The sequence below is a fragment of the Urocitellus parryii genome, chromosome 15 (assembly GCF_045843805.1).
Source record: "Urocitellus parryii isolate mUroPar1 chromosome 15, mUroPar1.hap1, whole genome shotgun sequence".
NCBI lineage: Eukaryota > Metazoa > Chordata > Mammalia > Rodentia > Sciuridae > Urocitellus > Urocitellus parryii.
In genome coordinates this window covers 15293600-15307824 of record NC_135545.1, presented here as the reverse complement: position 1 = coordinate 15307824, position 14225 = coordinate 15293600, and the positions used below count along the sequence as shown (strand labels likewise).

The 14225-nt window shown below is 36.8% G+C and overlaps 2 protein-coding genes and 1 pseudogene across 3 annotated transcripts in view; 2 read left to right on the top strand and 1 right to left on the bottom strand.

Moving 5' to 3' along the window:
- The window catches only part of LOC113175099 (uncharacterized), a 192123-nt gene that overhangs the window by 45891 nt on the left and 132007 nt on the right, over positions 1 to 14225 (bottom strand). Inside the window, exon 8 of one of the 2 annotated variants that reach the window (XM_077793033.1) lies at positions 6643 to 6655. The exons of the other annotated variant lie outside the window; for it this stretch is intronic. Within the exon in view, the coding sequence (XP_077649159.1) occupies positions 6643 to 6655 (13 nt within the window). The remainder of the gene's footprint in view (positions 1 to 6642; positions 6656 to 14225) is intronic. 2 annotated transcript variants of the gene reach the window in all.
- On the top strand, positions 1109 to 3810 carry LOC144250430 (uncharacterized). Its single transcript, XM_077793256.1, has 3 exons — positions 1109 to 2509; positions 2678 to 3603; positions 3695 to 3810. The coding sequence occupies exons 1-3, from the start codon at positions 1188 to 1190 to the stop codon at positions 3808 to 3810; spliced, it is 2364 nt and encodes a 787-aa protein (XP_077649382.1). The 5' UTR covers positions 1109 to 1187.
- On the top strand, positions 8289 to 8629 carry LOC113175106 (large ribosomal subunit protein eL30 pseudogene; annotated as a pseudogene).

The window sequence follows — 14225 nt, the reverse complement described above, 5'->3', positions numbered from 1 at the left end:
CTTGATATAGTGAAGGAAATGAGCAAGGTTAAATATTTACATGTGAAAAAAACAAATTAAAAAAATGAGAAGATGGTGGGGATGTGGCTCAAGCGGTAGCGCGCTCGCCTGGCATGCGTGTGGCCCGGGTTCGATCCTCAGCACCACATACAAACAAAGATGTTGTGTCCGCTGAAAACTAAAAAATAAATTCTCATTCTCTCTCTCTCTCTCTCTCTCTCTCTCTCTTTAAAAAAAATGAGAAGATATGATCACATTCCTTCATATTTATCTTTCATCACTCTAGGCTGGGTATGCTTTTGTTGGCTATTTGTAAAGAATGTCAAGAAGTATGTGTAATCATTTCCCTACAGATACAAAAGACATGAGTGAGATAAGTCACATGTTTATTACCCTGATTATCCTGTCTGTGTTTCCTAGCCCCTAGATTTTTTAATACCTTTCATCTATCCTAACTGTGCTGTTTTTCTTGTAAGTTTATTTATTCCACAATTTTTAATGCCTAATGGTTCCTAAAGTTTGATTATATCACACTGAATTAACCACAATTTTAAATCTTTAACTTATTTTTCTGTTATTGATGTGGTAGCTGGACATTTTTTTTTTCATTTTTTGGGGACGGTTGAGGAGGTACTAGGGATTGAATTACCACAGAGCTACATTCTAAGACCTTTAATTTTTTTTTAAAAATTTTCGCATTAAGTTGCTGAGAGCCTCACTAAATTGCTGGGAGGGTAGCCTCAAACTTGTAATCCTTATGACTTAGCCTCCTGAGTCACTGGGATTACAGACATGTTCCACCATACCCAGCTGTATGATCATTTTTTATTGAACTCCTCAGATGAATATAAACAAAACTTCCTGTCTCATCAAATGCTTCCAGTTTTATTTCTTCTTTTACATTTTATTATTTACCTTTTTTCAGATGGTTCAAAATTTGGGAATTCTTTGTGCTTTAATTTCAGTTTTTATTTCTATGTCTACTTTGGAATATTAATCTCTTTTGTAGAGTAAAACTATTTACCTTCTTATCTTGCAGACATACATTCCAGGAATCAAACCAAGAAGTTAATAAAAAAAAAAAAAATGGAAATGTGTTGATCTGCAACCTTGGATGATTATGTTGTAGTTGTGATACGGAAGGCAAAAGTTAGTTTCAAACAAAACAGAAAAATCAGGAGGAAAAAATGCTTACTGTGAACCCACACATGGCTTTTACTCGACATCAGAGACTCAATACAGGAGAGAGACTGAATGAACTTAAAGGATGTGAGAAAGCCTTCATTTCTGCCTCAGACCACACTCAACATCAGACAGTTCACACTGATGAGAAATTCTGTGAAGATAAGGATCTTGGGAAGACATTTATTCCTGATTCAGAATTTCAGACAGTTCATACTGGTAAGAAAACATATGAATGTGAAGAATGTGGCCAGGCTTTTAGTTTGCAATCAAGCCTTACTGGTCATAAGAGAATTCATACTGGGGAAAAAACTTTTAAGTGTAAAGAATATGAAAAGGCATTTAGATGTCATTCACATCTTAGTTTTCATAAGCGAATTCATACTGGTGAAAAGTCTTATGGATGTAAGGAATGTGGGAAGGCATTTAGTTGTGGCTCAGGACTTATTCGACATCAGAGAATTCATACTGGTGAAAAGCCCTATGAATGTAATGATTGTAGTAAGGCCTTTACTTGTGGCTCAGACCTCACTCGACATCAGAGGATTCATACTGGTGAAAAACCCTACAAATGTAATGAGTGCAGAAAGGCCTTTAGCCAGCCATCCCATCTTATTAAACATCATAGAATTCACACTGGCGAAAAACCTTATGAATGTAAGGAATGTGGGAAAACTTTTACTTGTGGCTCACACCTAAGTCAACATCAGAAAGTTCATACTGGTGAGAAATCACTTCAGTGTAAGGAATGTGGGAAATCCTTTAGTTCTCGCTCAAATCATCGTCAACATCAGTTAATTCACACTAGTGAGAAACTATGTGAGGACAAGGAATGTGGGAAGTTCTCTCTTTCTGTTTCAGCTGTTACTCAATATCAGACTATTCACAATGATAAGAAAAAATATGAATGTAAAGAATGTGGCAAAACTTTTAGTTTACGTTCCAGTCTCAGTGGTCACAAGAGAATTCATAGTGGGGAGAAGCCTTTAAAATGTAAGGAATGTGGGAAGGCCTTTAGGTTTCACTCACAACTTAGTATCCATAAACGAATTCATACTGGTGAGAAATCATATAAATGTAAAGAATGTGGGAAGGCCTTTAGTTGTGGCTCAGACCTTACTCGACACTGGAGAATTCATACTGGTGAAAAGCCCTATGAATGTCATGAATGCAGAAAGGCCTTTAATCAGCGATCGCATCTTATTAGCCATCAGATAATTCACATGAGTGGAAAACCTTTTGAATGTAAAGAATGTGGGAAAAATTTTGCTCGTATTTCACACTTAATTCAACATCAGAACATTCATAAATGTGAGAAATCCCATGAATGTAAAGACTTTCATAAAAAAGCCATTAGTTCTGGTACAAAACATAGTCAACATCAGTTAATTCACACTGGTGAGAAATTCTGTGATGATAAGGAATCTCAGAAGATGTTTGTTCCTGACTTGGAACTTACTCAATCTCAGATACATCATGATAGGAAAACGTATACATGTAAAGAATGTGGCAAGTGTTTTAGGTCATGTGCAAGTCTTAGTAGTCACAACAAAATTCATACTGTGGAGAAAGATTTAAAGTGTAAGGATTGTGGGAAGGCCTTTGGTTATATGTCAGACCTTACTAGACATCAGAGGATTCATACTGGTGAAAAACCTTATGAGTGTAAAGACTGTAGAAAGGCCTTCACGTGTGGCTCAGACCTTACTCGCCATCAAAGAATTCATACTGGTGAAAAGCCCTATCAATGTAAAGAATGCAGAAAGTCCTTTAGTCAGCATTCACATCTTATTAACCATCAGAGAATTCACACTGGTGAAAAACCTTATGAATGTAAGGAGTGTGGGAAAGATTTTACTCGTCGTGCATACCTAACTCGACATCAGAAAATTCATACTAATGAGAAATTGTGTCAATGGAAGGAATGTAGAAAGGTCTTCAGTTCTGCCTCAGACCATAATCAGCATCAGGTCGTTCACAGTGGTGAAATGTTACATGAAGAAAAAGAATGCAGGAAAACCTTTCTTCCTGACTTGGAACTTACTCAATGTCAAACTTTCCACACTGGTAAGAAAACATATGAGTGTAAAGAATGCGGCAAGACTTTTAGTTTGAGATCAGGTCTGTCTTGTCACAGGAGAATTCATAGTGGGGAGAAACCATTAAAATGTAAGGAATGTGGGAAAGCCTTTAGATTTCATTCACAACTTAGTGTCCACAAGCGAGTTCATACTGGTGAGAAATCCTATGAATGTAAAGAATGTGGGAAGGCCTTTAGCTCTGGCTCAGATCTTATTCGTCATCACAGAATTCATACAGGCGAAAAGCCCTATGAATGTACTCACTGTGGAAAAGCCTTTAGTCAAAGATCACATCTCATTAAACATCAAAGAATTCACAATGGTGCAAAACCATATGAATGTAAGGACTGTAGGAAAGCATTTACTCTTGAGTCACACCTAACTCAACATCAGAAAATTCATATTGGTGCTTTGTGGCACCTCTATTCTAGGGACATTCCCTCAGCTGATGAGAGAACTATGTGGCTCAACCTCTGTCAGTCTATTTCCTCCACTACCTGGCGGAACTGTAGAGAGGAGGCTGAGGGACCCTGGAATCCAGAAATGAAATCAGTTACCTTTGAGGATGTCGCTCTGAGCTTTTCTGTAGAGGAGTGGGCTTTGCTGGATCCTTTCCAAAAGAAGCTCTACAGAGATGTAATGTGGGAAACCTTGAGGAACCTGGCCTCTATAGAAATCAAATGAAACACAGACTCTGAACATAAATAGGTAATAAAAACGTAGAAAAATATTCAATAGTACTATAGATTCTATGGTAAACAAGAAAACTTCCTTGAGTAAAAAGCTGGTCAAAGTAATTTGTTTGGAGAAGTCCTCATTGGTCATTCACGTGTTAATGTTCCTTTCAGAGCTCATACCAGCTACAAATGATATGAATGTCAGGAATATGGAGAGCAGCTATACAAAGGCAAGGAATATGGGAGTCCCTCAGTTGTTTCCAGATAACATTCAGAGGGATGAAAGGACACTTTAGAGTAAACATCAAGAATAGATACAAGGTGATAAAATGCTCAGATATTCCATTTTTAATGAAATTACTTACTACAGAAGACCCCTACATATGTGATCAATGTGGGAAAGACATCCGAGATCACAGTTCCTTCACAAAACACAGACAACACAAACTTTCAGTGTAGAGTATTCCTATATAAGTAAACAATGTAGGAAAGCTTTCAGTCATTGCAATACCTTTCACAAGCATGAAAAAATTCACACTAGACAACAACTCAAAATATAGAATGTGTAAATGCTTCATTACCACACAAAGTTTCTAGAAAATTTGAGATTGAATGGTGGAAAAAACTCATGTCAATGAAAGATGTGTGGAATGTCTCTAGTCATCTTGGTTTTGTTCATATATGTGAAAGAACAAAATATAGTCAGGGACCATGACTAGAAAAAGGTGCAAAACTCGTGATTTGGCCCATATATAACAATGCACAAAGCCCTGTAAATGTGAAAAACACAAGAAAGTTTTCAGGTTTTACAGATTCCAAGCCCTGTAAAAATTCCCCATGTAGGGGAAATATATGTAAATACTATTAAAAGCTTGATTTAATTGAAGTGGTGTAGAATACTGCAAAAAAATGCAAAACCTAAAAAGAATGTAAAAAAGTTAAATATATATTGTGTGTATCAGTGACTTAATAAAAATTTTTACTCTTGGGAATAAATACTGAAGTTGGCTGTGGAGGTGTGTGCCTGTAATATCAGTGACTTGGGAGGCTAAAGCAAGAGGACCCTAAGTTAAAGAACAGCCTCAGCAACTTAGTGAGACCCTTTCTTAAAATACATAAGATGCAGATGTGTCTTAGTGGTTAAGAAAGCAACACCCACACAAAAATTCAATACCTGCTACCAAAACAAAACAAACAACAACAACCAAAAAAAAAAAAAAAGGAAAAGAAACTAAAGTTTGAGGTGATACAATTCTATAAGTTGTGTTTAAACAATAGTGTATGGTTTTAATCAGTATGGACTGTTTAAGTTGAATCAGGGTTTTAAGTTACATACAGAGTTTGTTTGTTTTTTTTCTCCTTTCATTTTGAACTATATTGAATCCTTGGCAGAAATGAAATGTGTTCTTCATATGCCAGCTTGAGAGACAGGCCATTAAAAATGAGTTTAGGTTAGGCCTGCACAATGGTGCATGGCTGTAATCCCAGGGGCTCAGGAGACCAAAGCAGGATAATGAATTCAAAGCCAGTCTCAGCAACTTAGTGAGGCAATTAACAACTCAGCAAGACCCTGTCTCTAATAAAATATAGAAAGAGGGCTGGGGATGTGGCTCAGTGGTTAAGTACTCCTGGGTTCAACCCCCAGCTCCCCGCCCCAATGAGTTTATGTTAATAGTTGGAATTTTCCTACTGACTTTGTATGCAAGTTTGTTACATTCTATATGACTATAATCCACCTGTCATTTCTCTGAACTAAGGACACTGTTTATGTAAATTTTATATTTTTTATACTTTTTGACGTGATTCAAACAAGATTTCTATGACATCTTAGAGTATACCGTTTCCAAACAACTTGTATAGATTTAGCAAATGTTACAATTTTAATTACTGAGCAGACATGCACATATCCCAACATAATCATAAATTAGATAAAGTATGCTTTTCCATTGAATTTCATAGTACTTATCATGAGCATAACTTTACATGTTTTTTTCTCTCATGAATTTTTTCTTCTCATTCTTATATTCTCTTCCTTCACAATACCGAAATATGCTGGTGTGAGTGCCCTCTGCAAGAGATCATCAGTACAATAACTTTTGCCACATAGGATACATTGACTTGTAACCCATCTAGGCACAAGACATTTTTGGGGGGTAGTATCAGAGATTGAACTCAAGCGCACTCAAACACTGAGCCACATGCCCAGCCCTATTTTGTATTTTATTTAGAGACAGGGTCTTACTGAGTTGCTTACAGTCTTGTTCTTGCTGAGGCTGGCTTTGAACTCATCCTCCTGCCTCAGCCTCCTGAGTCGATGGGATTACAGACATGCACCACCATGCCCAGCTGGGAAGATTTTTATTTGGGCTTTGTATTTTGCTCAACATGAGAAAATTTAAGAAAATTTACTCCATAAATGTAAGGAATGTGGAAAGACCTTTTTTTTTATGGCTCAAATTTTCATCATCACCAAGAAACTCATACTGGTAAGAAAATCTATGAATGCAAGGAATGTGAAAAGAGCTTTTTTTTTCATGACTCAGAACTTAATTAACATCATTTCCCATACCAGAAAGAGACCCACATGAATGTGAAGAGTATGGGAAATCTGTATCTAGGACTCCACCATTTCTGTGACAGAAAAAATCCATACTGATGCATAACCCTATGAAGAGAAGAAAAGTAACCACATCTTTAGTTACACTTCATATTTTACTAAGCAGGAAATTCACCATGGTGAGAACCACTATGAATGGACACTTTGGGAACACCTTTAATCATGACTCAACGTTTGCTCAACAGCATAATATTTACACTATTGAAAAGTATAATGAATATGAAGATTTAGAGAATGTTTTCTTTAAGCTCTAATTTTATCTATTATCATACAAAAACTTAGGAATAGTTTTATTTATAACAATATAACATTAATTATTAATTCATTAATTCATCCTTTTGAGAATCACCAAAGTATAATATGGAAGGCATTCTGATATGGTATAGAATTCACCTTTCTACAGAAAATTCACAATGCAATCCATATTTATTTATGAAAGGATTTACTGATTCATCATCATTATGGAATATCAGGGTTAAGTTTTTTTAAAAACTTTTAAAAAGCTGTTTCATCTTGCTCCTAAGGAAAATGCAAGACACCCCCAAAATGCAAGAAATAAAACTAAGAATCAATAAAAAGGATGTCATCAAACCAAAACGCTTTTGCACAGCAAAGGAAATGATTAAAAGCATGAAGAGAGAGCCTACAGAATGGGAGAAAATCTTGACCAGCTACATCCAATAGGGGATAAATATCCCGAATATTTGAGAAATAACTCAAAAAGCTTAACATCAAAAAACAAAAACCTATAACCCAATCAATAAGTGGGCAAGAGAACTAAACAAACTTCTCAAAAGAAGAAACACAAATAGCTAACAAATATATGAAAAAATGGTCAATATATCTAGCAATTAGAGACATGTAGATCAAAACTACACTAAGATTTCATTTCCCTCTAGTATGAGCGGCCATGATTAAGAATACGAATAATAATAAATGCTGGCAAGGTCATAGGGGAAAGGTATATTCGTACTTTATTTGTGGGGCTGCAGATTAGTACAACCACTCTTGAAAGCAGTATGGAAATTGCTCAAAAAACTAGGAATGGAACCATCATTTGACTCAGCTGTCCCACTCCCTTGAATTTTCCCAAAAGATCTAAAATCAGCATAATAAATCCACATCAGTGCTTACAGCAGTGCAGTTCACAATAGCTAAATTAGGTAATCAACCCAGATGCCCATCAATAAATGAACAGATTAAGAAATTGTTGTATATGTGTATACAATGGAGTTCTACTCAGGCATGAAAAAGAATGAAATCATGGCATTTACCAGTAAGTTAGAAATGGACGATATCATGATAAGTGGAATTAGTCAAACTCAAAGGTTGATTGTTTTCTCTCATAAGCTAGAGTGAAATAAAGAAAAGGGGAAGGGAAGGCTAGATAACATAAAGAACCAAATACAGAAGTTCACTGAATTAGATAAAGGGAAATGAAGGAAGGGAGGGGGAATGGGAATAGGAAAGACTGGAATGAGTCGGACATAATTTTCATATGTACATGTATGAACACATGACCAGTGTAAGTAACTTCCCATCATGTACAATCACAAGAATGGTTAGTTATACTCCATGAAAGTATACTATGTCACAATACACTCTACTGTCATGTATAACTAAAAAGAACAAATTAAAAAAAATTAAAAAGAACCAAATATAGCTTTCCAGCTCTCCAGCTATCTTGACAGCTACTCTTGGTTGGGGGTAGTCCACATCTAAGGCAGGAAGATGGTGGCCCCAAAGAAGACAAAACATGTCTCTGGAGTTAATAAAGCTCCAACTTGTTTTGGAAAATGGAAAGTATGTGCTGGGGTACAGCAGACTCCGAAGATGATCACACAGGGCAAAGTGAAATTGCCCTCCTTGCCAATAACTATCCAGCTTTGAGGAAATCTGAAATAGAGTACTGTGCCATATTGGCCAAAACTGGTGACCATCACTACAGTGGCTATAATGTTGAATTGGGCACAACATGCGGAAAATACTACAGAGTGTGCATGCTGTCTATTATTGGTCCAGGTGAGTCTGATATCATTAGAAGCATGCCAGAACAGACTGGTGAAAGGTAAAACATGCAAAATTTTTCTTTAATAAAACTTGGCAGAGCTTGTTTAAAAAAAAAAGAACCAAATATACATTAATAGACTAGTGAAAAGAAATCTAATAGAGTAGAGGAATGGGAGAGGGATAGAAGACAGGAGGGAAAAGGAGAAGATCATGAACTAAAATTGATTTCCATGCATGTCTAAAGTTGTTAGGATGAACCTAACTACTGTGTAAAATTATAAAGCTATACTTTGAAAAAAAAAAAGCAAAACTACATTGAGATACCACTTCATACCAGTCAAATGGGCTAACATCCAAAAATGTATTAAAATACTCCATAGTAGGAGCAAAGAAAAGATTCACACATATTCCGTATATTAAGCTAGCATCTCAAAATTATATTCCCTCCTTCTCCTCTTTGTTAAAGGATTTATTATGAAATTTTAGCGAGACAAACTGAAAGAATATTACAGTGAACAACCATATGCCTCCTACCTACTCTACCACTGATATTTCATGGTACATTCAGCTGGAATATTTACCAGTTAGGTTTGCATAAACTTGCATTACCAAAGAGTCTGAATTATTCACTTTGCCACTCTGAGGTGCTGTATGCATCCATTAATGTTTATTAGTGGACATGGAAATGGCAGAAGTATCCCAAAGTATGCCTCTATGTTCCTAACATATTCCTGCTTCCTTTTTGAGAATTAAGTTGACATTCTGTAGGTGTCAAACATACTTGACATCTTTCCTTTGCCTGAAGGACAGATTCTTTAACAAGATCATTGGAATCATCCTATCCCTTAGTGGAAGAAACTAAGATGTCAAAAATAGCAAAGTTCAAATGTATGGGAATGAAAAGCAAACATTACTGGCTGGCAAAGAGGACTTGCCTGATGAGATGTAATAATAAGACCTATTCCCTCCTTTGTTTCTCAAACCCACCTATTTTTGAAGAAACAACAGCATACATACTAAACCATCTGTTTTCTTTTTTTTTTAAGAGAGAGAGAGAATTTTTTAATATTTATTTTTTAGTTTTCAGCAGACACAACATCTTTGTGTGTGGTGTTGAGGATGGAACTCTGGCCACACGCATGCCAGGTGAGTGCGCTACCGCTTGAGCCACATCCCCAGCCCAAACCATCTGTTTTCTGATGGCACTATAAGTCTACAATTAAACTAGCTATTTTTGGTTACTGGGATGTATGGTGAAATAAGTACATGTTATTGAAACGGATTCATTCTTGTGTTTATGTTGCTTTAAAATAATTTCCATAGGGGCTGGCATTGTGGCTCGGCAATAGAGTGCTTGCCTAGCACGGGGCAGGACCCGGATTCGATCCTCACACCACATAAAAATAAAGGCATTGTGTTGTGTCCATCTACACCTAAAAAAAATAAATATTAAAAAAATAATTTCCATAGAAACACCAATGTGGTGATGCACACCTGTAATCCCAGTGGCTCTGGAGGCTGAGGCAGGAGGATTACAAGTTCAAAGCCAGCCTCAGCCAAAGTAAGGTGCTAAGTGTGGGCAGCCAGTCTGAATGATTTCGAATTCTCCTTCCCTGAGCGGAAAGGCTCTGACCGTCACTACATCTCATAGTAACCTGGACATTGCCTCGGTCCCCGAAGTTTGAGGACATGTCTTCAGATGCAGGCGTGTCATCCCTTGGATTGAGTATGCTCACCTGTTCCTTTGTGATACTACCCCTTTGCCCTGTTTGGGATAAAATGTTCCATGGAATTGCCCTTTGTGAATCCCCTGCTCTTGCTTTGCCTTTGTGCATGGCCTTCCTAGATGTCAGTCAACCTTCTGACAGCAGACATCATGAAGTTAGACTCAACCTCCTGAAACTTGATCTCTTGCTTCATTTGGATGGCTTCTCAATAAAAGGGTTCAGCACACTCACTCTCTTTCTGTAGACTCTTAAGGTCAAAGGAATCATCACAGGACCCCAAGGAAAAAGGTGTCTCTGTCTCATGTATGATTATTTCATGCAGTCCAGTTCCTTGGAGTGACCCTGAGTGTTTTTGTTGCAAGACTGCAACAGCTAAGCAATTCAGTGAGACCCTGTCTCTGATTAAAAATACAAAATGGGGCTGGGGATGTGGCTCAAGCGGTAGCGCACTCGCCTGGCGGGCGTGTGGCCCGGGTTTGATCCTCAGCACCACATACAACAAAGATGTTGTGTCCGCCAAAAACTAAAAAATAAATATTAAAAAATTCTCTCTCTCTCTTTTAAAAAAAAATGGGGTTGGGGATATGGCTCAGTGTTCGTGTGCCACTGAGTTCAATCCCTGGTATCTCCCTCCTTGAAAAAGTTCAAATTGATCAGCAACTAATTGAGGGCCTAAGCAATTTAGGAAGACCCTGTCTCAAAAAGGGGGGGTGCAGGGATGTAACTCAGTGGTAAAGGTCCCCTGGGCTTAATCCCCAGTACCAAAAAAAAAAAAAAAAGAGAGAGAAAACAATGACTAAGACCAGGCACAGGGATGCTGCATGCCATAATGCCAAGAACTTGGGAGGCTGAGGCAGGAGGATTACAACTCAAGAGACCAGTCTTGGCAACTTAGCTACAACTTGCTCAAAATGAAAAGGGTTGTGGACGTAGATCAGTGGTGAAGCACCCTGGCTCAATCCCCAGTACTAAAAAACATTAAAAGGCAGGAAAAAAAAGGGGGGGTGGACAGCCAGTAAGTTCCTCAATGATGGATAGTAATGGCAACATCACTAACATCACTCTTCTGTTTAGCTTTTGCTGGTTGGGCATTCAGCAGCAGTAGTATCCACATTAGCTTGTTTGAAGGAAATTCATGTTAGTCCTAGGAATAACATCCATTTCTACCATTCTTTTGAACTGGAAGCTGAAACAGAGGTGTGCTCAGTAGGTCCACACCCATAGGAGGGTATGACAGAAGGACTGCTTGACCCAGGAGTTCAGGGATACCCTGAACAACATATCAAGATGGAGGAGGGGCAAGTGGGGAGATAGAATATTTATTCACAGGCTGAGTGTGGCTCAGTAATAGAGTGCTTACCTAGCACAATAAAGGTCTGGGCTACCCTCATAATGCATCCATTAAATAATAAATATGAAAATTAAAGACACTTCAGAGAACTAAGAAAAGAAACAAATTCAGAGAGGGATACTTTATTCAGAAATATCTCTGCACTATGTACAGCCAGAAGTTTGAGAAGTTGTGCTCCATGGTAAATACAGAAATGGTAAATACACATCAACACAAATTACCCATTCTAGATGTGAAAAATAAATTGAAAAAAAATTTAAATGAAGCCTTTGCACTTTAGGGACAATTACAAGCTCTAACATCCATATCAGAGTCCCAGAAGGTCTGAGAAAAAAAATAGTTGAAAATATATTTGAAGAAAGAATGTTGCTTACCTCAAATATAAATTTCCTAATGTGAAACTGGGACATTTGGTTGGAACCCAGAAGAAACGGACACTATTGAAAACCCTAGACGCTGAGGCTTCCCTTGGCTTGCAGAGGGGCACTTTCTTTCTGCATGCCCATACAGTCTTTCCTCTGAATGTGAGTATCCCTGGTGTATTTCTGTGTGTCCAAATTTCCTCTTATAAGGGTACCAGTCAGGCTGGATAAATGTTCACACCAATGGCCTCATTTTAACATCACCATCTCTTTAACATAACCACCCTGTTTTCCAAATACAGTCACACTCTGAAGTACTGGGGTTTAATCCTTCAACATATGAATTTTGGGAGACACAATTCTCCCCATAACACACACCAAAATAAGGGTTTGGGAACATAGTAATATTGCTTTTTGTGTAGTTTCAACTTTTAAGAACCATGTTAATGATTTACGAACTTACGCAATCAAATGAATAATAATGAAGGAATAAAAATAGTCAAACATAAACTGATATTATAACTTCCTTGGGAAAAAATTATCGAAGTAAATTCACATGTATCTTAGCTAGGCACCTTGTCTAAAAATAGAGAAGCATAAATAAATAGTGAGATTTACTCAGTGTTTTGGTTTTTACTATAGTACAGATTAGCACTCTAAAACTACATTCTTGTATATTATAGAATTGAACAAATTGATAAAAAACCTGGCTCCAGTTATCATTATCTTTATCTACTGGTGAAGGAAGATATAAAGATGGAACAGGTAAAGATTAAAATGAAAGCTATAGTCCTATTAGCCATATCTTGGTTTCTAAATATACTTCATTATAAGAAAACTGCTTTCTAGGGTCACAGATTATTCCAAGTTAGAGCAAAGAGATTAGTACTTTGAACTGAACATATTGGCATGCTAGGAGGTAAGGATGTTCAAATAATAGAAATTAAAGGACACAGGAGCCTTAATAGGCTCTCACTGGCCAAATCTAGGGATATCAGAGTATGAAAATAAAAATAATAGATTATAACCCAGTGAATAAAAATCTGTGAATTCATACTGATATTAGTAAATGAACAAATAAATAGGGAAGAAGGGAAAGCTCTTCTTTGTATTATAATGCCAACTAGTTAATATTGACAATATAATGGAGGTTTTAAAAAAAAAGAAACTTCTACTTTGAAAACATCATACTAATGTAGATCTTTCAATATAAATAGATGTCAAAACTAGTGGGTGAAAGTTTAATGAGAAATTATTTCTATTTTCAAACCATCTCCTTACAAAATATCTATCAATTACATAGAATTACTAATTTTATAGTGATGAAATATGACAGACATCACCTTAATCAATTATGAAAGTTAACATCTCCAAATAATGGGACAAAGTCAATGTCATGTCTCTTCTGATGGAAAGCACTGAGGACACACTATCACTTTTGTAGTAGTCCTGCCACAGAATTCATAACCTGAAAGTAAGCATAGGAATAAAAAAAAAATCCAAATGAAGGGACATTTTACAAAATGTCAGTTTATCCTCTTCAAAAATGTAAAAGTGATCAAAGATAAGAAAAGAGAGATGCCTTCAGTGTCTTCTATTTTATTGAAAGCCTACATTCTGGGAGCTAATTTTTATCCCTCACACATTAGATAGAGCACTAATCTCTAGGATATAAAGAACTAAAAAAGCTAAGCACCAAAAAAAACCCCCCAAATAACCCAATCAATAAATGGGCCAGGGACCTGAACAGACACTTCTCAGAAGAGGATATACAATCAACCAACAAATATATGAAAAAATGTTCATCATCTCTAGCAATTAGAGAAATGCAAATCAAAACTAAGATATCATCTCACTCCAGTCAGAATGGCAGCTATTATGAAGACAAACAACAATAAGTGTTGATGAGGATGTGGGGGAAAACATACACTCATACATTGCTGGTAGGACTGCAAATTGGTGTAGCTATTATAGAAAGCAGTATGGAGATTCCTTGGAAATCTGGGAATGGAACCACCATTTGACCCAGTCTATACCCAAAGGAGTTAAAATCAGCATACTACAGGGATATAGCCACATCAATGTTTATAGCAGCACAATTCACAACAGCTACACTGTGGAGCCAACCTAGATACCATTCAGTAGGTAAATGGATTAAAAAAAATGTGGCATATATACACAATGGAATTTTACACAGCAATAAAAAAGAATAAAATCA